A 24319-nucleotide genomic window follows, 5' to 3' on the forward strand; every position below is an offset into this window, starting at 1 on the left:
GCAATCAACTTTTAGGAGTAAACCATGAATAGGTGCTTGTTTTATTAATTTTCATAAGGTTTGTATGCATGTTTGGTACTCATCACTTTCATCATCTCACTCCTAAAATTAAAAAAAAAATCAAAACTAAAATTTAAATCTCTAAATTAATGAAATAAACTCTAAATCTACCAAACTCATCTAGAACAAAATCACTTGTTCAATTGTTAGTTTACTGTGTTCAAAATCACTTGTTCAATTATAAGTTTACTGTGTACAAACCCTTATCAATTGAATAATTGGTTAAACTTTAAAAGAAATAAAATTTTATCAATTAAAATAACATTCCAACACCGAATATTGTGATATAAAATATATTAAACAGTTATCTTCTCATACTCGTTAATAGATGCACATCTCCTATTCTCCAAATAGTAGCCACATCCAAATATAAATATTCAATTCTCTAACTTTAATATTCTTTTCTTTATTTTTTTTTTATCTATCTTTTATTCTTTCTCATCGTTATTTCTCCGTTCTAAACCACCATTTTCGAACTCATTTTGCCCAAAGCTACCATATATTTAACACCGCCCAAAAGGTAGACAATCTAACTCCATACCCTCCCTGCCAAATACGTGTCATTACTTCAAGTTAGAAAATCAAATTCGATATAAACATAAATTGTAATAAAAAAGAATTATATATTTAATATGTATACTATGATACTTTGCTCCGACAATAGTTCATCCCTTTCTTATCCTCTTATAACAGCACATTTTGTAATTAGCTTTTTATATTATTTGTATGTAATATTGTTTAAGTTGGATATATCCCGTGTAAAATTATGGAAACTAATTCCTCAAATTTTGTAAAATTCAAATGCGTGTCAAATTTTCTTTAAAATATCTTTTATAATAAACCAAAATTATTCCTAAATTTTTTAACATTATTGCATATTCAAACTCGAAACTTACCCTCAAAAATTGATTGAATTAAATTAGAAAAGACATTAGATATCACGTATCTTTATAAATTTGGAAGAAATAAATATCCCACCAATAAACTCCCGAGTTATTAAAGCATCTAAACACTCGTTATTACCTGTTTTTTGTTATTTCAAAACTACTATCTTTTTTTTATTATCTAACACTAAAAGCAACTACTCCAATTCACACAAAAAAAGGCTACTGTCTTACAAAAACCAAGCCCAACCTCAGAATTGGGCCGGCCCATCCTTTTATCGCCCGTGCATGTCACACGTTAAGCGCGTCATGGATCACTCACCCCACTTCCATTTTCGACGCACCCTTCCAATGATTCTCTCGTCCTCACATTCCTCCTAATTTCCAAAGCTTCACAAGCTCTTGACTCCCACATTCCCCATTTTACCCTTACCTTCTGCATCTCCATAGTCCATACCCAAAATTCTTCACATCTGAAACCCGCTTATGAAAAATCCCTGAACCAAGCCAAAGAAAACAAACTTCACACACACAAAAAATCCTCTTTGATCTGTGCACATCGTATATCAATGGCTCCTGTTACCTCTCAGCGAGCCGAACTAGCCAAGCTTTGTAGCTCCAAGGATTGGTCCAAGGCAATTCGAATCCTCGATTCGCTCGTTTCTCAGTCTGGTGCTATTCAAGATATATGGTTTGCACACAAAAACTTTTACGCACCTTCATTTCTTCTCCGATTCAATTTTTAATCGTCGTTAATTACGTCTCTTTTGAATGCGAATTCGGTGTTTTAATTTTGTTCCGGTGCTTTATTTCAGCAACAGAGCCTTCTGTTACAGTCAATTGGAACTGCACAAGCACGTAATTAAGGATTGCGATAAAGCGCTTCAGCTTAATCCTTCGCTTCTTCAAGCTTACATTCTGAAAGGTTTCTTTGTTGTCCATTAAATTCGTTAATCAGTATCTACTTTTTCAAACCGTTTTGTATAAAAGTTCTGCAATTTTAGTTCTCGTAAGAATAATTGATGGATTATAAATTTATATCAATATTTAGCTTTGGAGTTCAATTTGTTTTAATTGATTTATTCATGCTATTTTTGTATATTATCATCACGCAATTGTATTTTATTTTAAATTTCACGATTGAAATGGACGAGTGGATTTAGAACTTAATAATACTGGTTTATTATGTAATCTAGGTCACGCGCTTTCTGCATTGGGAAGGAAATCAGACGCAGTACTGGTATGGGAGCAAGGCTATGAACACGCTCAGCATCAGTCTACAGATTTGAAGCAGTTATTAGAACTTGAAGAGCTTTTGGTGACAGCAAAACAAAGTAGCAACGTGTTGTGTGAAACCAATGGATCTCCTATGCTGCAAGCCAAATCAGATTCTTCATGTAATAGTAACTTGACTGAAACATGTGAGACCCAAGCTAAATTATGTAGCAGTACAAGTGATAAATCTGAGATCTTGCTAAAGTCTACTGATAAATTTGATGCAATTAATGGATTAAATAGTGAAGGTAGGGAGCCTAATAAATGTGATGGCCAAGTGAATGGAAGCCCTGATGTTCTTGATAAATTGAGTTATAATTCTGAGTCATGTAATGATTCAAGTGATACTTCAGAATCGTGCGATAAAGTATTTACTACTAGCGGTGAATCAAGTGATTCGAACGATGCTGCTGAAATTCTTAGAATCCCCAATTTTAAGTTTACTTTCCCCAGTGAAAAAAATAGTGATGCAAGGAAAAATAAAAAGTTCTGTGTTGCTCGGATTTCAAAGTCGAAGTCGATTAGTGTAGATTTTCGGCTTTCACGGGGAATAGCAGAGGTTTGTTTCTGCAACTGCTGATTTGCTGTATTTATCTGTTTAATTGAATAATAGATATTGTATTTTTTGTAGGTTAATGAAGGAAAATATGCTCATGCTATATCCATTTTTGATCAGGTGCAATGTTGTCCTCCTTATTGATACTCGTGGTATCATACTTTTACGTACTTGTTTTTGTATTCTCTTTTTATTTTATTGATCATCAAATGACAAACTGTGAAATTGTGTCCATCACACAATCAGATATTGAAAGAGGACCCTGCATATCCTGAGGCACTGATAGGAAGAGGGACAGCCTATGCATTCAAGAGAGAACTTCATTCTGCTATAGCTGATTTTACCAAGGTATTTATACAAAAAATATCGCAACGGTGCATATTGATATGTTAGTTTCCTCAAACTATATGTAGTTATGTGTTTTGTATACTTTAGGCTATACAATTCAATCCATCAGCTGGTGAGGCATGGAAGAGGAGAGGTCAGGCCCGAGCAGCCTTGGGGGAGTTTGTTGAGGTGAGAGTGCTTACTCTATCTCAGTATATGTCTGACATTTTCAAGTTTACCTAAATCCCATTTTTGTGATTGAAATCTCATTTTTGTTGTTTGAATAATTGGCTATTTTAGTTCAACAAGGGTTTAAGTCTGGTCCATTGATGTGCACTCACAAAATAATGAAGTGAATCAATTCCATTGCAGAAAATTAAAATGGCAAAATATTTTCGTTTTTATTTTTGTATGAATCCGCTTCTCTGACGAAGGTGTGAGACTGTGAGTTTGATATGGATTACACTTGCGACTTAAAGCTTTTAGTTTATTCAATGCCTATATTATTTCTTGTTCAAATACAATGCTTTTATTATTTCTTTGAAAGTCAGAGCGATGATGTATCAGACCCACATCATTAAGCCACTCTTGGTGTAACCGAAGAGGTTGAGTTGAAGATGGAAAGATTCTGTTGAATCTTAAACAAAATGCACACGTGTCCTTTGTTTATAAGAGAACTGTTCCACTCGTACCTATGGAATTGTAGTCAAGTATTTTTCCTTTTTTATTTCGGTCTAAAATAAACTAATGTGATTATAAGAATTATGTGATTTTTATTGTGATAGATTCGAGTTATTGCACAATGAAAGATTGAAATTTTTTGTGCTTCTTGTGATGCCTTACCTGAGCCACTTCTGATTGTATATGATGATTTTCGTGCACAAATAACAATCAATAAATGTGACACTGAGCACTGTTTCCTATTTCAGGCTATTGAAGACTTGACTAAGGCATTAGAGTATGAATCCAACACAGCAGACATTTTACACGAGAGAGGTATCTCGGCTAACACTGAGTATTTTCATCTCGTTTTTTTATCACTGATTGATCCATGTATCATGTGGCAACTCCTTCATGTCTAGACAAAGCTTTGATTAATTTTATGTGAAATGAGTTTGTAGTATTTATTATTGATATTATCCTGCATAAGTTTAATGTCTCAGTTAATTTTTACTTTATGGAGTTTGACTCTAAATGGTTGTGGTGATAACATTGAACTAATGATTTTTTGTTGTAGTGAACAACTCATCATGTATCTCTAGTCTAAAGGATGTTTTTCATTAAAATTCAAAACAGGAATTGTGAATTTCAAGTTTAAAGAGTTCCATGCGGCAGTTGAAGACCTTTCTGCTTGTGTGCAGCTAGACAGGGATAATAAGTCTGCTTACACATATTTGGTGGGTCCTAAGTCTTAGCATTTAAATCCTTGTTCATTAAGAGGCCTTGATGTTGGTTTTTGTCTCTTTTACTTGAAGTGCAAACATTGTCCTTTTACAGGGTCTGGCATTGTCTTCTATTGGCGAGTATAAGAAAGCCGAGGAAGCACATCTAAAATCGCTTCAACTTGATAGAAAGTTCCTGGAAGCATGGGGACACCTGACTCAGGTATCTATGAATTATAGTACATTACTGTATGTATTGATTATTAGCACATGACAAAACTGAATGTAGTGTAGTTATAATGCTGTTGGTTGCCTGGTTCTGAAAATCCTGAATCATCTGTACGAATATTATTTTCTGGTTTGAAATTTGAACTGTGATTAGTTGTATATGTGTGCACTCTGGTCTCTAATAATATCTTTTGTCATTACTCTTATCCATGACATTTTTGTTTGCCTGTATTCCATTTTACCCATCCAACATGAATTGAAGTATCCATTATTTTTTGTTACTTGTAAACTTAATTTGTTTAGTAGGCTATCGTGTGTTAGTTTTATTCTGAATATAAGGTTTGTGGCAGTTCTATCAAGATTTATCAAAGCCGACAAAAGCTCTGGAATGTCTAACTCACGTGCTGCAAATTGATGGGAGGTAATTGTTGTGAATGAAACAGGATTATATTATCACTGTTTCCTGTGGTTTATTACACTTGATGTAGTTTGTGCTTGTTACCTCTTTATCTGAGAATGTTTGCTTTTGAGCTTTGATGATAGGTTTGCAAGAGCTTATCATTTGCGTGGCCTTTTGTTCCATGCAATGGGAGATCATAGGTATTTATGCTATCATAACTGCTGATCTGTTGGAGATTGAATATTTGTTTCACACGACTATTTCTTGCTGCAAACTTTCAATTTATTAATGATTGGGTCCATGAATACAGTACAATAAACAAGAACTTTGATGATATACCGATAGACATACACGCAGTTATAGAATAAAAAATTTAGAATTAGAATATGGAATATGTTGGAAGCTTTTAGGGAGTAAAAAAGGTTGGGATTGGTTTTAGGAACTTATGAGTTGTCATGGAGGGAAAACTTTGATTTTTTTTCTTTCTGTTTTTCACTACATTAACTGAATGAGATCTAATTAGGAGGAGGGTTTCGAACTTATAAATTTTTGCTGGTTGTTGAATATGTACTTAAATTGGGACTGGCTGTTACAGGAAGGCTGTCAAAGATTTGACGATGGGCTTGAGCATTGATGGTGCCAACATTGAGTCCTTATATTTACGAGCTTCATGCTACCATGCTGTCGGACAATACAAAGAGGCGGTAAGATTTTAATTTTAGCTTTTGGGAGCACTGCTAGTTCACATTTGTTAGTACACAACTTTATTTGATGGTCACAACTCACAGGTCAAGGATTACGATGCAGCCCTGGATTTGGAATTGGACTCAATGGATAAGTTTGTGCTCCAGTGCCTTGCCTTTTATCAGGTTTGTTATACTGTAAAATAGTATATTGTAGTGCAACTTGCTATAAGTAGGAAAAGAAAACCAAGAGACTTAAACCAAGTTATATGCATTAAGGATGAGGAGTAAATACTAAATAGTATTGGCCATAATACAAGACATCAAGGTAAGATGGTAGAGTTATTTTCATAAATATTTTTAATGAAGGACACCAGTATTGTTTGGACTTTAATAGAATTAACATTATAAAGGTGGATTTAAGTTACTCCTGTTACTGAAGAATCCAAGAATCTGATGTAAAAGAAGAATTGAAGATGATAGCTAATGGTAAGACAAGTAGCTAAGATAATTTACTTGCAGAGTACGGAAGGGGTTTGGAGAAAAGGCATAAGACTTGGAGAAAAGGCATAAGACGACTAACAATTTCTTGACAAGATTATGAAGTCTAAGGACCATGCCAGATGAATGGAGGAGTAATTTAATACCTATTTTGAAGACTAAAGGTGAAATTGTGCAAATTATAGAGGGAGTAAACTTGTAAGTATACTGTTAAGTTTTGGAAGATAGTAGTTATGCAGAGATTAAGACAAGAGACCTACATTACAGAAAATCAATTTGGTTTATGACAGAAATCACTTATAGAAGCTATACACCTGCTACGAAGATTGATAGAGAAGTATTAGAGAAATAAGCAAGACCTACACATGGTTTTCATTATTTGAAAAGACAAGATATGCTTCCAAGAAAGTCTTGTGGAAGGCCCTAGAGAAGAAAGAAGTTGAGTAAGAACATAAAGTAGGGATATTGATGACTTTCTATAACTATAGGGGCGCATAAGGGTCAATCCTGTGTGGAACAGAATGCAGTAAAGAGCTAACAAGAAAGTAACTAGTATCATAGAGATGAGAATGTTTCGATGGATGAGTAGCTGCACGAGACGAGATTAGGAATACTTGAAGAATCCCCAATTATAGACCACATGATAGTCACGGCTTAAGTGGTTTAAACATGTATAGAGAAGACCAGCCAAAGCACTAGTATGGAGAGATAATTGGATAGAGGATGGATATTACATTAGTTAGAGGTAAAGAGAGACCAATGAAATTTAAAGGTCAAACCATCTAGAGAAATTTAAAAGTAAATGGTATATTTGTGAACTTAATAGGGTATTGTGGCATCGATTAATCCATATAGCCAATCACACCTAGTGAGAATCAGGCTTGATTGTTTTGTTGTAATACTCTTCTCTTTATATGAAAGAACAAATATACATTTCCATTTACCATGAAAAAACTACTAACAAAGCTGAGAGCGTGGAGTAGTAGATTTTCAAAGGAAGCATTAGGTTAAAGTATGGGAGAATATAGCTTCCCAATTTACAAATTTAGTACTTGCTAAGGGTGAACATGCAAAATTATGTTGGCATTTTTCATCGGTGTGCTGTTCTCCCCTGCTTTGGCTGTGCATGTTGATTAGTTATCTTGTATGCCTCCATTGAGAAAATGCTTTCTTTTGATCTTGCTACATGTTCTAAACATAATTTTAGGGCATTATGAAGTTCTATTTTCAAGGGCGAGCCTTGATGCAACGGTAAGGTTGGTACCTTGTGACCTGGAGGTCATGGGTTCAAATATTGGAAAATAGTATATCTGCTTGTGGGCTTAAGGTTGCTTACATCTAGATCCCCCAGATCCCACCCACCTGGTGGGCGCCTTAGCCTCTTGAACTGGCCGCCCTTTTTATGAAATTCTATTTTTGAACTTGTATGTATCTGTGTGATGCAGTCAACATTGTCCTTTTATGTTTTACGCATTAAGAGCTTGGTTCAGTGATGTGATTCAAACTCTCCTTATCTTTTGCAGAAAGAGATTGCTCTTTACACAGCCTCAAAGTTTAACAGTGAGTTTTGCTGGTTTGATATTGATGGGGATATCGATCCACTTTTTAAGGTAAAAGTTATGAAACTTATTCCATCACCTTTCTTTGATAATTTTGGTATCTTAATTTGGCCCTACTAATTGTGTTATGGGATATAAGAACTGAACCATTGGGAATCATGGTATCATTGCGATGGCATCTGAATGCGCCAGAAACTCAGGACTTTTTCTTATCTGCCTTATAACTTGAGTTTCTTTGTGGGATTTAGAAGCATAGCAAATTTTATTCGAAAACTATTATGTTAGAGCTGTTTTTTGTAATACCTGGATTCACAATGCTGTCATATTTATTTGTGACTTCTTTATATTCAGGAGTACTGGTGCAAAAGATTGCATCCGAAGAATGTATGTGAAAAGGTTTACAGGCAACCTCCTTTGCGTGAATCTTTAAGAAAGGGAAAGCTTAGAAAGCAGGAGTTAGCTCTTACAAAGCAGAAGTCTGCTCTTATACAGGCTGCAGACTCCATTGGCAAGAAAATCCAGTATGATTGTCCTGGTTTCCTGCCTAATAGACGTCAGGTAAATTGAATTTATGTTATTGTCGTTATGTCTAACTAAGTCTACTTCTGTTGTTTTTTTTTCTTTGTCCCAATAGACTCCGGTTTATTGATTACACGGTTTATTGATATGTCATGGTTTATTGGATGACATGTATGATCTATTTATGAAACTTGATTATACTCATAAAGGTATGGCATGTATTACTGCAAAAATCACACATTCATATTAAATTTCCATTTGAGACCATTTCATATTATTATCTTAATCATTATGCTTGATTCTAAGTATTTGTTACTTGTAAATTTTAAATGTTTGAATTTTAAAGCAACTTACATCTAACCAATGTTCATAGTTATTCTCACATTGTTGACATTTCTATATTTTTTAATGCTTGTGTCTCTAATTCTGTCATTTTTTTCTTATTTATCAGCATCGTATGGCAGGATTTGCTGCTATTGAAATTGCACAAAAGGTCTCCAAGATTTGGCGTACCCTACAAGCGGAATGGAAATCTTCTAATAAAAACAACTCAAACTCTAAGCATGGAAAGCGGGTTCGGAGGAGGGAAAGATTTAACATGCCCAGTCAGAATAGGGGAGGTGCAGGTTGTAGCACAAGTAGTGCCTTCGAAACATCTTCACCTGGTATTGTAGATGATAAATTTTCCAGCCGTCACATGTCATGGAAAGATATTTACTCAATAGCTGTTAGATGGAGACAGATTTCGGAGCCTTGTGACCCTGTTGTGTGGGTGAATAAGCTAAGGTAAACCATGTTATGTGTCGGTCATCCCATGTTTTGTTGTTAATGCATTTGATTACTATGAACATTTTTCCTTATATCTGGAATGTCCAGTTGTTCTCGATTATTATCTGTGTGCATGGTCTTTTATCTGTGTTGAAGTTATATGGTTTTTTAGATAAAGAATAGACTTAAAATTATGATTATGGTTTGATAGGATTGTTGATTATGGTTTGATGTTTTATTTTTAAAAATCAAGCAGTAACCCTTATTTATACTAATACAGAACTTTAAATCCTACTTAAATAGGAAATAAATCATGAAAATAGCTAAGAAATATTAAAACTAATCTTAAGAAATCTTGTAACTATTCTTATAAATTTTTTCAAGAGCAACTAAGTTTTCCTTATGCTGTTTTATGAAAATTGGCTGATAATTATGTTGGTCTAGGTTAGATAAGTATTTGCTTGCTTGCCACAATATTTGGTTAACTTCCCAGTTTCTCCAGATTATTAGTTTGGAATTTAATCAAATTGAGATCTTGTTTTGGATTTTTAATTGTTTTCTTTGCACTGCAGTGAGGAGTTTAATTCTGGATTTGGTTCTCACACACCCTTAATTCTGGGACAGGCCAAAGTTGTCCGATACTTTCCTAACTATGAAAGGTGAAGAGACTTTTTTTAGTTCTATATTGATCGACTGGCTTAGGAATGCTCATTCTTTTTAAATGCCACAGGACCTTAGATATTGCAAAGACTGTCATGAAAGAGAGATCATATGTTCACGGAAAAACAGATCAAATCATTCATCTTTCCAAAGATGGGAGATTAGAAGAGGTGACTTGTATTTTTTTATCTAGATATTTTCTTCTTTTTTGTTGTTGTTACGTTGCTAGGGCCCTCTGCCGTTACTTGTGACCCCAACTTGAAACATGGACAATGCACAAGAACAAATATCTAAACAATTGATTTTTCCCTCAACTGACATTTTCTAACAATGGGGTGAGGCATGGATAGAGCTCTGGTTTATAGAGGCTTCCAATTCCATACCATGCAAAGAACCAATTATCTTAAAAACATAAGTTGTTAGCTAAAGATGCATCAATGATTTTAGATTACAACTCTGAAACATGTAATCTTCTTTTTTTAGTTATAATGTTTAATTTTCTTAGCTAACTGATTGGAATTGGACTTCCCTTCTAAATAAGCTTAAGATGTTTTAATAATCAATCAACTTTTTTGTATAAGTTCTCCAAGTTTCTCTTCAATTTGCTTGTGATTGTCGTGAGTTTTTTATAATAGTCTCCGTTGGATGTTACATGTCACCATTTTTGTCAAATAGCAGTTTGAATGCTAATATTTCGATATTCCATGCGTTTATGACAGTGGAAAGTTAAATATTTGATGTGCAGATCATGCATGCAAAATCATGCTCTGACCTTTATAAAGTTGTCGGTGAGGATTTCTGGTCGGCTACTTGGTGCAACAGTACTGCATTTGAAGGGTAAGTGCGCCTAGTGCAAATATAACCTGGACGAACATCTAATGTTTCAAATGCTTACCTCTGGATGTTAATGCTTCTGCAGGAAACAGCTTGAAGGGACAAGGATAACACTTGTAAAAATGTAAGCTATTTTTTAGTCTTGTCAAAATTCAAGTTATTTATTCCCTATTTCCCTTTTCTTGCTACTTAACTTTAGCTTTCATACATGTATATTTAATTGTGGGAATTAATAAATACTTTTTTTCAGGGGGCAACATGGTTTTGACTTTGCAATTAGAACACCTTGTACACCTGCAAGATGGGAAGATTATGATGCAGAAATGGCAATGGCATGGGAAGTATGTTATACCAATTTTTTTAGTTGATAGATCATATGTCGCGATCTGTCCACTTTATGTCTTGTTTCTGAATTGAATATTTCTTTTGATCTTTACACATGATCCCATGCTGGCTGTATCATTAAATGATGTTTGATACTTCCATGGGAATTGTTTAGAAATTTGCTGGCAGTATTTATTCTCTTGCATTTCATCAAAATACACGTTCTTTATAACTAATGCTACCAAATGATTTGTGGAAATTTATCTTGCTTGGTGCTTTTTTCCATTAGGCTCTCTGCAATGCTTACTGTGGTGAGAATTATGGGTCTACTGATTTCGATGTGCTTGAAAATGTGAGAGATGCAATTTTAAGGATGACATATTACTGGTATGACTTTATCAAAATATAAAAATAACCTTTGTCTCTTGGTGAATTTGCAATTATTTCTATTAATATATCCACATCGTTTTTCAGGTATAATTTTATGCCACTATCCAGAGGAACTGCTGCAGTTGGATTTGTAGTTATGCTGGGTTTGTTACTTGCTGCTAATATGGAGTTCACAGGAAGCATCCCACAGGGTTTCCAAGCTGATTGGGAAGCTATTTTGAACTTGGATCCAAAGTCCTTTGTGGATTCAGTCAAAAGTTGGCTATACCCATCTCTGAAGGTGACAACCTCATGGAAAGACTATCATGATGTCGCGTCAACTTTTGCTACGACGGGGTCGGTTGTTTCTGCCCTGAGCTCTTATGATGAATGAACTCTTCGAAACAATGGCCAGGTGAGTCTGAGGCACATGTTACCTTCCATTTTTAAGGTTCAGTTCAAAATATTTGCTAAAGCAAATTCCATGTATTTTGATATGATTTCTTAGGCTGTGTGGTTGCATAATAACAATATTGCTGCTGGCTTTTGAAGACCTTCTGTTGAAAGCAGCAGAACTGTTTGAAAGCATTGGCTCATTGATCTTCAATTGAGGCTTAACATGTACACAGTTTTTATTTAAATTGTGTAAAATTGTAATGATATGGTATTGTAATTTGTAAATTAATGTATAACTTTAGCCATTGGGCGATGAAATGACCTTTTGCGTTCGTTACTATTCAATAATCACTACAGCCCCCTCTCCCTCTCCCAAACAGAATAAAGATATATACAGACAAATAGACACATACCGTCTGTGTGTGCTTGGATTGAGTTTGGGGTATTCTATTTTCGACGGTGCTAAGTATTGTGAACGAAGCAGATAAAAAACGAACATTTGAAGAATGAGTTTATTTTTTTTACTTAGCTTGGCTTCAAATCGGAGGTGCTATAGTAGAGAGAGGGAGTGCTTAATTTGGTGGGGGACAATTGCTCTCCTTTGTTTGTCATTAAAATATATTAAATTATGTATTTAGTTTTTAATTTTTTTTAATTATTATCATAAAATATTAAGATAAATCAAAACATCGTAATAAATTAAATACATTGATTATATAATAAGATTTTTATTAACTTGTTTTTAAGATTATACATGTGTTTCAATTGTTGTAGAAAAATAGAAAAATATAAATTATTTATAATATTTGATAAATATTTTTTTAAAGGATTGGTATAAAAGATATATTGTTGTAGTATTTGATAGAATTTTAAATGATTGAAAATTTTCAATTGAACTTATACTTGTTGAAATCGAGATAAATGGCTAATAATATAAACAAAATTTAATTTAAAAAATCAAATTAGAGTAAAATAAACTAAAAGAGATTGAGAGAAAAATGAATTACACTTAAAGAATTATATGTATAATATATCTTTTTATTGTTCTTAAATATACAATGAATACCTATTCCCTATTCATATACTAGTAAGTCTATCGATTACCTTTTCATAATAACATGAAATTTAGAAAAAATATTTGTTTGGATAACCCCAAATCAATAATGTTTGGGCACACATGAATGAAAAAAAAAATTAAATAAAAAATAATTAAATAATATTAAATGATTTAATTTTAATTTTAATTTTTGTCCATTCATATACTCCATTTCTCCTCCCTAATTTTAATTTACCAAAAAGAAGGAAAAAAAACTACAGCAAGATAAAAGTTATCAACTTGGTAAAATTTATAGGTCTATACTTGTACAGAAATAAAGTTCCATTTAAATATTATCACTACAAAACATAACAACACATGTCATGTTGTATTGACACCCATTACCAAAAAATGTATAATCAGTGTCTATGCTTCTCATATATATTGGTGGGGAAGGAAAATCTTATACAACAAATCGGTATGTAACATATCGTCCCGCAGTCTCACTTGGCCGGATTATCTTAACAACTTGTCCTCGCTTCAGACCGTAATATCTTGCAACAGGATCCGTCACCTGGATTCTAGGTAGCTGAGATACAGACCATAAATGTTGGATATATTGCACCATGTCAGCATCAGCAAAAAATTGTAGTAGAATGATATAATTGCAAATACAAGACAATATGCAAACAAAAATGCTACATCCATTAGACAAAGAATAAAATATAAACACTGAAAAATACATATTCACCAAAAGAACTATCTATCCAATCTAAATAGATTCAAAAGCTCTCAGGACAAGCGAATGACAAGGGTGACAAATCTGATAATTTTACATTTTCTGCATGCTTATTAATTACGTCCAATTCAGAATCAGAAACTGGACTGTATACTTCATCATCATGGAAGCAGGAAAGAAGAAAGATGAAAATCAGAGAAGATGAAGCATGTGTACGCAGGAATACATGCATGTGCGGAAACTTTTCAAATGCCTAGTTAAAATGCTATTATTTTACTTTAACTAAATAGCTGGGATAAGTAAAGAGAATGTTGCAAAAGGGCATTGCTTTATAGCAGTTTGCTGTGATTGTAATTTGTAGCTATTCATTGTTTACAGTTAGAGGCAAATGGCTGGGATAAGTCTGTGTTGCTGCCCCTTATATATGAAAAAAATAGTCTTCTTAGCTTCCTTTAGGTGTTTAGCAAATGGAATAGTTCCAAGTTCCAACTAGTGGCTTTGGTTGCAAAGGACTTCGTATGTTTTAATTTATATTTATACGAAATCACGAACCGGTGAGAGTGAGGTAGTACAAATGATGCAGTTATATTTATAAAGTATTGTATCATTTAGAAAATTCAGTATCCAGTAACCTGAGAATAAATCTTTAATGCCTAGACAAATCACTACATTTTCTAGAATAAATATTATACACTATATTCAACTTTAAAACCGTCAAACTCTTGTAGTTTGTACCTACCAAAATCACTCTAATTTCTAGACTTATGCATTATATATCATCTGATTTCCTCTCAAATCTTTAGATGCCTAGACAAATTTCAGTGTTTAAATTCGATATCTGTAACCCCAAATCTAAATTTAACCATTCAATTATTTTAGTATGATGAGCTAATTGGCAAGGAAGCTTGATGTTGCAGGGTACACCACTTACAACATGCGACGCTACACTCTAAATACTCTCACCCAAGTGACTATTTAAGACTATCAAAGAAAATCGCTAAAAGGATGATCAGAGTGGAAGACAGAATGTGAGTTTAAATGGAAAAGGAAAATGTGGGTCTGTGAAGCGAGTGTCGTCTTAAAGGAGGGGAAAATGCAAAAATGCTTCAAGCTCAGTTCATTTTGAAATTGATGCACTGTTTTCCAGATCAACAAAAACACTACTAGTAAAAAAAAAAGGAAATAAACAATTTTATCGAAGAGGAGTGCTGGCAACACACATTTTCTAATAACACTCTATTTGGGTCCCATATAAATATTGTAGAACTAATATATATTCTAACCAATCAAACAGAGTGTGTTACTAGCATTATTCTTCACCAAATACTATCAGCTACTACAAAAATCATCAAAAAGGAACTAATACGAATAACAATCCAACATCAGCTATTATTTCTTTGTGCATGTCACTAACAAAGCCCTAATAATTTACATTTTAATTTATCTTTTCTTCAATATTACCATGCCATCATGCATATTCATTCAATTAGTCACATTCTAAATAATACAAAATTTTCCAAAAAATAGAAGTAATACACTGACCTGAGTTTCCTTAACGGTGTATCTCTCGAGTAAGGTTTTCTTCTCAGTGTCAGTGAGCACCTGATGTTCTGGCACAAGCACGTGATCTTTTATGTTAACAAGCAATTCTGCCTCCTGCATCCACACACTAGCGACAGTTACCTCAACCGTTAACAACCAAGTATTGATTGATTGATGAGTAAACCATCAAATTCGTTCCAAACTTTACAAGGCACTCTCAAATAGGTCCCGAATATTTCAAATACGTCTTTGACTCTATCAAACGTTACTCATATCCATTCTAAGGGTTTAGGCTTTAGGGCTCTGACAGGACAAATGTCTAAAAGTATTTGAAATATTTGTAATCTCAGTGACCAATTTGAAAGTGCGTATAAAGTTGGCGATGAATTTGGTGGTTTACTCGTTGATTGATTGATAAATTACCTGAAAGACTTCTAAGTGAAATTTGGAGGAGATTTCAGCGACGGATGTTCGTGCAAAAGGAGTGAGGCTGGTCTGGCAAACGAGGATGGCTCTGTAAACATTCTCGGAGTTCATACGGTTGATATAAGTCTTCATGGTCTTGACACCAACCTTAACTTCCTCTGGGAAGAAGACGTAAATTTGGTCAGAGGGTTTGTCTTTTTTGGTCTTGTTGATGACGAGGTCTTCTCTCTTCATGTTCTCACCGTACTTCTCCTTGAACTGGTGTTTCGACATGTTAATCTCGAAGTCTCCGACGAGGTAATTCCTGTCCCTAAGCATCTCCATCACAGTCTTCCGGATCCTATACAGCCTCGTTATCTCTTCCTCCGGAAACCCCATTGTGGCGTCCTCTTCTACTCAAGGGTAGGCACACCACGCCTGAGCTCTCACTCGTCCCTCTAATTTCAATGATAATAATAATAATAATATAAAGATTAAAATAAACAATTAATCGTTTTGTAAATAATAACTGTAAAATTTGTTTATACGGCCATTAAATCAAATCACATCATAATCATAATCTCTTACAACAAGCATAAATAAACTAACAAAGAGCACCAATCATAGATAGAGCAAAAATCCCTAAATAATCCAAGTTAAATCCGTTTTCAGAACTCAAATATGAAACCACATAAAATGAAATTTGTTGTGAACGAGAGGAATACTAGTAATGTTAACGAAATTATGAAGAATCTAGATTCGTTTTTCAGTTTCTATTGGAGTACATTTCCACTAAGTGAAGAATATCGTATTCCAAATCATAATTCCAAAGGATATCAGCAAATAAATAGCGACTCACAAAAATAGCAAACGGACGAAGACGCAGACGGAGGACGGTAACGGAACGCGAAGGCGTACGGCGAGAGACGGAGAAAGGATGGCTGGCGTGGGAAGAGATAGCGTGCGGCGGTACGGAGGTGAGAGGTTAGGTGAATACAATGGATTGAATGTTACAAGTTGTAGTATTTAGATTTTAGACCTTTTTTTTAGATTTAATATAAAAATAAGTTAAATTTATTAACTTTTATTTTTTAATGTGAAATAAATAATTACAACAATTTTACTACCAACACCCCCTAATTTACTATCCACACCCCTCAAATGTTAAAAAAATTATAATTTCCAAATTACCCTTCCCTTCTTTCTCTTCGTTAACCTAACCATCTTCTTTTTCTTTATTTTATCTCCATCATCTTCATTCAACACCTTCTTCATTTTCTTCAACATTAATCATCATAATCATTAACCATCTTCATAAATTATCATCGATCATCATCAATCATCATTAATCTTCATTAATCATCATCAATCTTCTTTCGTATTTTGCTAACATTTATGTGAACTCAATTTCACATTAAGTTTACGTTGAGTTAACGTACGTTTACGTAAACTAAATTTCAGTAAATATACGTGAACTTAGTTCACTAAACGTACGTGAAATTGAGTTCACACGTAAATAGTTTAATTTTCAATCTTCAATGATTTCGCAATCTTAATTCACGTACACGTACGTGAATTAAGATCGCGTACATATTGAATTTTCAAACTCCATTGATTACGTAATTTTAAATCACATACATGTGCGTGAATTTAGTTCATGCAGCAATATAAAATACGTGAACTGAGTTCACGTACAATCCCCAGATTTAGAAGAAGAAAAATTCGAACTCAGAAACAGACCAACAAACATGCATTTTTAGGTCACTTTAACCATAATGTGATGAAGAAACTGATGGTGTAGGTTATCAGTCAATTATGTGAGTTTTAAATGATTGTTAGATAGGGTTTGTGAGGTTTGATGATTTTTTGATATGTGAGTCATGAGATTGATGAATGTTGAAAGTGAGTTATGAGTTAGTAAAATTGTAAAAAATATTATAAATATCAAAGGATATTTTAGGTATTTTTGTTTTTTTATAAATTTGAAGGGTGTGGGTAGTAATGTAAGGGGTGTGGGTACCAACATTGTAATTATAAATATGATACCAACGAGTTATTTTATATGAATGTGTTCAATAAATCAATAAATTTATGATAAGTTAATCTAAAATATTGTTCTGAATTAAGTGTTTGATTAATTAATAAAATATAATAAATTAATTTAGAATTTTATTTTATGATATTTATCTAATTAAAATTTGTATTATTAATATGAGATGAATTCGAAACAAGCAGGATCAAATAACAATAATAATTTATTTAATTATTCTTATAAAATATAAAAAATATAAATATAAAAATCATTTATAAAATATAATCTAAAATATAAAAAAATAAATCTAATCAAATATAAATATATATAAAAAAATTAATAGAATTTGATATTTAAATTGTAAATGAAATATTAATAATTAATTTAAAAAATATTTATGATTTTATCACATTGGTAGTTTTGTCTTTATATATAATTTAAAATTAATATGAAAATTAATCAAAATTTAAAATAAGTATATAACAAAATATGAAAATTAATTAATATTTTAAAATAAATATAATTTTTTATAATGGTATTTTTCCATTTACATATATCGTATCTTTATTTATATTCTAAGAAATAAAATAAAATCATTTTGATTACTCATACTTTTTTAAAAATTTAAATTGTTCATTTGTTATTGTTAATGGATAGTTTTAAATATAAAATTATTTCATATATAATTGTTCACAATTGTAATTTTATTATTTAAATATGATATATATTATATAATGTCATGATAATAGATGTATTAAATATATTACCAAAAAAATTTGTAATTATCTTAGTTATCATGTGTGTTTCAAACACATGATATAATAATATTTATCGTGTCATTAACATATCATATTCTTATTCAATTTTATATCATATTATATATCTATCACTAAACAAATTTTAAATGCTATGAATTAAATTAATAGTGTATTAAAAATAATAATATTAAATAATTTAAAGGTAATTAACTTTTATTTATAATGATGACAATTTTTTTTGTAATTTATAATAAATACTACACTACAAAAAATTATCTTCAAATATAAACTAACTTTTACTCTTCAAATGTGAACTAAAGCTTACATAGGGATGGAGATAGGAATGGATAGGAGGAGTATAACCAATTTTGATGCATATTTTAACTAAAATATATTTTGTGACGGTGCATCCAAATAAGTAATGTCAAATAATGAATAATAATTATTCATTATTAATCATTAATGTGCATGACACATCATTATAATAAGTTATAAATTAGATATGAAAAAGGTTCTAAATAGTGAAATATGAGACTAAAATAGTAAAATTATATGTTATGTATGGGTTCTAATATGAAGGTTTTTTCTCCTCATATTTGTGGAGGTTTTCCCCCCTCCTATTTGTGGAGCTTTGTTGTATGACATGTATTTTGATGTTTCCCCATCCCTATCACCTTCAATTATGTTTGCTTCCTCATCTTCACCAATATTGTGTCTCACCCCCTCCTCCAACCAATCTTCCCATGGCTACTTCTCCAACAACCTAAATGCCCTCTTTTAACATAAAAAAAAAAAAAAAAAAAAAAAAAGTCAAGAGAGAAGTGGAGAGCTCGATGAATATGGGAGTATGGATAAAGAGAGACAAATCATTCACTTTATTTGAGATAATATTTTACTTTAGAATGGGATATATTTGATTAATACTCTCTCCCAGATGAAATATAAACACAATTAACTCATTTTTTAGAATGAAACATAACAAAATTAATCATTTTTCTCTTGTTTGATTTGAAGTGGATGCTTTTAAATCTTAAGTTATTATTGATGTTGTTTATTTTGTTAATTTTCACCCTCTCATTTGCATCGCTCGAATCCAACCCCCACACCACGTCTCTCTTCACTCCACCTTTGCACTGTTGGCCTCTTGCGTTTGAATTTCAACAAAAGATTATATATCTTGAAGTAATAATTTAGCTTTTGTTTTCTATTATTATGCATAATTTAAATATTTTCTATAAGAAATACTCATTATGAATTGAAATATAAGAAAAAAGATAGTTGAAATATTGATGTATTTAATTAAAAAAATTAATTTAAATATATAAATTTTTTAACTACTATTTTATATATATTTCACTTGAAAAATTTAATATTAAACTTTTGAAAAAAAAATGTCCTATTAACTTGTTTCTCTCAAACTCAGTAACTATTGAAAAAACATACAGGGATTGTCATCGATTTTTCATTCAAGAAAAAAGATTTATTTTTATTTAATAAAAAAGTGTGAAATTTTGTCTTCATTGTTTATTGTTATACAAATCAGACAAAAATAAGACAACACAATATTAACAGAGTAGAAGTGTTGGACTTGGTGGGCGCCCTCATGATAGGGCAATCAAAAGAACCAAGGTAAGAGTCATTAGGAGGAGGAGTAGTCTTAAGTGGGAGGTAAGGTTAAGGGATTTAGATTTCCTATCATAAAACTATTCTCAATCTTTCTCTTAATTATTCTGTCTCCTACACCTTTCTTATTTCTTTCATATTCTCCCACTGCTATCATTTTACATATAAAAATGAAATGTTATAGATGAATGTAAAACAAAAAAAAATGTTGAAAAGGATAACATCTATTTGTGCTAGAACGAGGTAGGCCACGTCATCTCGGAACGAATAATTCAGAAGATTTGCAATAGTTTGATTATAATAGGACAAACTAAACTTTAAGCGGATTTTATTATTATTGAATTTTAAAAAATGAATTGTTCAATTTTAATCAGATAATTATCAATTTTATGATTGTTAGACTACACACAGTCAAATTTATTTTCCAATTCTTTATGCGAGAATGTACTTCAACCTATATTTTCACAACCACACATAAATAATTTATATTTTTTTACACAAATTTCTAATCATATTTCAATATTATTTAGTAAAATATTTACTCAAATATTTATATGTTGCAATATGATTGTACGTCCATATATGATTTTCTTTTACATTATATCATGTACTCTAACTACATCCTTAAATATAAGTCAGTTGTTTACATTTAACAAATTTGTAGTTAAAATAAATTTATTTAAATGATTTTTCACATTCAAATAGTCAAACACCACAAAACAAAAATTAAAAACTTCATGATTAAATCAACAAATATTTTTCATAACAAAAAGAAAAAGAACAAATATTTTATCTAAAAGAAATAATTGATTGATGGTTAATTTTCAAAAATAAATAAATTATAAATTTAATTAGACAGTATACAAAAAGTATTTTATATATGATCCAATTATATACAAAATCAGATTATTCTATTTTTTTAAAAAACATCATTGAATATACTTGTAAAAGAAATTTAAACCATTGTAGCATAGTACAAATCAATCATAAAAGTAATTTATCATTCTTCTAAGATTAAAAACAAAATTAATCATAGAAGTTATTAATTACATATATAAGTACATTGGCTGAGGTTATTCCATTGCCCTATAGAACAAATATTTTGTTGGACACCACACAAAATGTAAAATAGGAATAAGTTATTTGGACATATATGCACTTTATGATGTAATATATGGAAGATGTGAAAAAATAGATGTAAAAACAAATGACAAATGAGAGGCTGAATTCATCTCAGAAAATTATAATTATAGATACGCAAATATTATTATTAAAAGTGTCAATATGTGATTCATGCACTTTATTTTAGCAAATGATTCATGCAATTATGCCTTTGTCCCTTGTGTTTTTCTTTTGTTCGTCTATACCAAATGAAATGTCCCATCTAATCAACTATTGGATGTCACATGCGCCTAATGGGACCGGTCCAGACTGGTTGAATCTCAATCAGATTTTGAGAACTTACTTAGCACCTACTCCACTCACAATAACGGTGCAAAATTTGACAATTTTTTTAATCATTTCAAATTTTTTCTTTTCTTATTCAAATAGTCTAGTTATTAAATTACACATTTTAAATATTGAAAAAAGAATTCAAATTTAAACTGAGTTGCATTTATTGTACCAAAAAGATATCAGTATTATTATTTAAATGAAATGAGTAATTATTTCTCCAATATCATGCTGATTTGTTGTTAAAATAAAAATAAGATAAATTCTTGGATATCAATGGAAAAAGTGGCTACCAAATTAATAAAACAAAATAAATTTAAAATTTAAAATAATTAAAAACAATTAAAAAAATAAAAAGAATATATAATATTAAATGATTGATTATCATTTACCATACACAATTAAACTCTAAAATATATAAATATTTATTTTATTAAATTTATCGTACCTTCTATGTGGTTCATAATATCAATAAAGTATTCAAAGTTAATAACCTTATATCGAAAGTGGAAAATAATTTAATCTAATTATTGAATAAAAATTTATCATCTTATTATGCATGCATATTTAAAACAACTGACATGTTATGAGAAAGAGGAAGTAACCAATGTTATTATATTTTTTTTCCAGTTGAATTGCGAATAACGAAATTTCTTTTATTGGTGATATAATAAATGACTGTTCCCCCCTAAAAAAAAAAATCTGTGTTCTGTTGATCTGTTCCAGACTAAGTGGGACCCGAAAGGCGAAGCTTCTTTGCCCAACCCAAATAAGTTAAATCTAACGGCTAGTGATGTCCCATCTACCGCGGGTCCCACTTCACCAGACAGATCCAGATTAATCAACAGCCGTTCATCATTTTCTGACGCATCAAAATCAAAACATTAACGAAGACTCTCTCTTTATAAATCTTTCCACAACATTGCAATCTCTCACACACACAAAAACACAAAACAAAATGGATCGTAACAGTGTTCTCACCCTCGCATTCATCTGCATTGTCGTCGCCGGCGTCGGAGGTCAATCTCCTTCATCGGCTCCGACAACATCACCAACCGTAACAACTCCTACTGTTTCTCCCGTCACAACCCCTTCCAAACCTAAATCACCCGCTCCTGTATCTTCTCCCACGTCAGCACCACCAACTTCTTCTCCTACTGCTGCAAATGCAGTTGCAACACCAGCTACGTCTCCTTCTTCAAATGCCGCTGCTCCAGTTCCGGTAGCTAAGCCTCCAGCATCGTCACCACCGGCGGTTACTCCGGTGAGTTCACCACCGGTACCAGTGCCGGTGAGTTCTCCACCAGTTCCTGTTCCAGTGAGCTCTCCTCCGGCAAATTCTCCTCCTGTACCAGCACCAACAACTCCGGCACCGGCAGTTACACCAACCGCTGGAGTTCCCGCTCCAGCTCCGAGTAAATCAAAGAAGAAGGTAAAGAAAGGGAAGAAACACAGTGCTCCGGCACCGTCTCCGTCGTTGTTAGGACCTCCAGCACCGCCGGTAGGTGCTCCTGGACCTAGTATTGATGCATCGTCTCCTGGTCCGGCTTCCGCTGCGGATGAGGTATGTTTCTGTTTCGTGTTTTCGCGCTTTTTATTTTTTGTTGTTCGTACAATTCGTATCAGATCTGGAATTTACTAATGTAGTCTTAGATCTGAATAGTGACACGAGACGAGACATTGAGATGCTTAAAATCTCAGTTTCTGTTTGAATTCTAATGTTGTCTTATTCTTATGGTGTTCTGTGTTCACGCGCCACTATTTAAGTGGATTTGATTATTTTGACTCTCGCATCTAGAGTTTTGTTAGAAAAACTAACCAATATAATTATTAGAAAATAGACGATTTTTTTATATTTAAGTTATTTAAATTTAAATTTATATTAATTTAATTTTATGATTATCAATATCTAAATTTTTGATATCTTTCTTCCTGCTATTGTAGATCTCTTCCTATACAATGTTGGAAGTTTGAATGCTAAAAGAAAACTAGTAAAATTAGAAAATTTTAATTGTTGCTATAAATATACTCCATGCTTTGGTCATGGTAGTTATTGATATTGTCTACTTGTGACAAAGAAAATTAATAGCGACAGGAGAACAATTAATTAATTGAGTTAATAAGATACTGAGATCTGAATTTTGTGTGTTGCAGAGTGGAGCAGAGACTATCAGGTGCTTGCAGAAGGTGATAGGATGCTTGGCTTTGGGCTGGGCTACCCTTGTTTTTATCTTCTAGAGAAGTGACTTCATTGTTGTTATTACGATCGATATTCATCATGTATCATTTATTTTCTTTTTTTGGTCCTGTTATGGGCTAACATTAAATTTATTTACCATTGTTTTTTTCAACTCTTATTATTCTATTATTATTGGTTTTGTTTTTGTCGTTATATTTTAGACATTAGTAGTGCTTTGCTTGCACTTGTTTCGTGAGTTTTTGGTTTTACCTTGGGATTGCTTGCTTGAAGGGGTAAGCACCGACACACGAATAATGCCTTTTTTAATCTAGTAATATTAGTATATTAACGAATAACGACTTTGGTTAAGTAAGAACTATATATTAGAGCCGTGGAAGTACACTTATGAAAACAGTCGTTAAAAGAGGAAAAATATTTATTTTTATTGATAGAGAGTATCAATAATGTACCAAAAAAGTAAAATATAAAATAAAGTACACGTAAACATTTTTCGTAGGAAAGATTACTCAGATTGATGAAAGAGACATTTAATGGAGTATAACTTTTGCTATAACGTTGTTTAATAAAAAAAAAGTAAGTTCAAATATGTATCGGATCCACACAAATATAATATATTTTTTCTTTTAATTCTTGTAAAAAAATATTTTTCGTCATCGCAAACAATACTAGTAGTATATTTTGATCAGAGATATAAAATTAGGACCACCACTCAATAATTCTATTCCTTGACCCAAATTTTACAAGTGCACCCACTTGATTACCTTGACAAATGACAACGCACATGATAATAAATAAAATGCATAACAT

The 24319-nt window shown here is 32.0% G+C and overlaps 3 protein-coding genes across 4 annotated transcripts; 2 read left to right on the forward strand and 1 right to left on the reverse strand.

Annotated features, from left to right (window-relative positions):
- The first annotated feature begins 1267 nt into the window (after window positions 1-1267).
- Window positions 1268-12073, forward strand: LOC101502934 (suppressor of RPS4-RLD 1). 2 transcript variants are annotated; one of them, XM_004511816.4, is made up of 24 exons: window positions 1268-1635; window positions 1760-1869; window positions 2141-2778; window positions 2851-2895; window positions 3022-3123; window positions 3211-3291; window positions 4032-4098; window positions 4399-4499; window positions 4600-4707; window positions 5063-5133; window positions 5256-5312; window positions 5708-5816; window positions 5901-5981; window positions 7820-7906; window positions 8207-8413; window positions 8826-9160; window positions 9715-9801; window positions 9873-9972; window positions 10548-10639; window positions 10722-10760; window positions 10887-10977; window positions 11250-11347; window positions 11435-11744; window positions 11838-12073. In XM_004511816.4, the coding sequence occupies exons 1-23, from the start codon at window positions 1514-1516 to the stop codon at window positions 11721-11723; spliced, it is 3117 nt and encodes a 1038-aa protein (XP_004511873.1). In that variant the 5' UTR covers window positions 1268-1513; the 3' UTR covers window positions 11724-11744; window positions 11838-12073. The 2 variants fall into 2 exon arrangements, with proteins under 2 accessions (XP_004511873.1, XP_027193136.1); XM_027337335.2 differs by lacking the exon at window positions 2851-2895.
- A 974-nt stretch (window positions 12074-13047) lies between these two features.
- LOC101503264 (DNA-directed RNA polymerases II and IV subunit 5A-like) lies at window positions 13048-16461 on the reverse strand. The gene is made up of 4 exons (XM_004511817.4): window positions 16307-16461; window positions 15466-15905; window positions 15043-15156; window positions 13048-13350 (listed from the first exon to the last, which is right to left on the reverse strand). Exons 2-4 carry the CDS (start codon window positions 15844-15846, stop codon window positions 13225-13227), a joined length of 621 nt encoding a protein of 206 aa, XP_004511874.1. The 5' UTR covers window positions 15847-15905; window positions 16307-16461; the 3' UTR covers window positions 13048-13224.
- Window positions 16462-22220: 5759 nt separating this feature from the next.
- Window positions 22221-23663, forward strand: LOC101503583 (uncharacterized). The gene is made up of 2 exons (XM_004511818.4): window positions 22221-22876; window positions 23467-23663. Exons 1-2 carry the CDS (start codon window positions 22271-22273, stop codon window positions 23548-23550), a joined length of 690 nt encoding a protein of 229 aa, XP_004511875.1. The 5' UTR covers window positions 22221-22270; the 3' UTR covers window positions 23551-23663.
- The last annotated feature ends 656 nt before the right edge of the window (window positions 23664-24319 follow it).

The sequence above is a fragment of the Cicer arietinum genome, chromosome 8, assembly GCF_000331145.2.
Source record: "Cicer arietinum cultivar CDC Frontier isolate Library 1 chromosome 8, Cicar.CDCFrontier_v2.0, whole genome shotgun sequence".
In the NCBI taxonomy this organism is placed as follows: Eukaryota; Viridiplantae; Streptophyta; class Magnoliopsida; order Fabales; family Fabaceae; genus Cicer; species Cicer arietinum.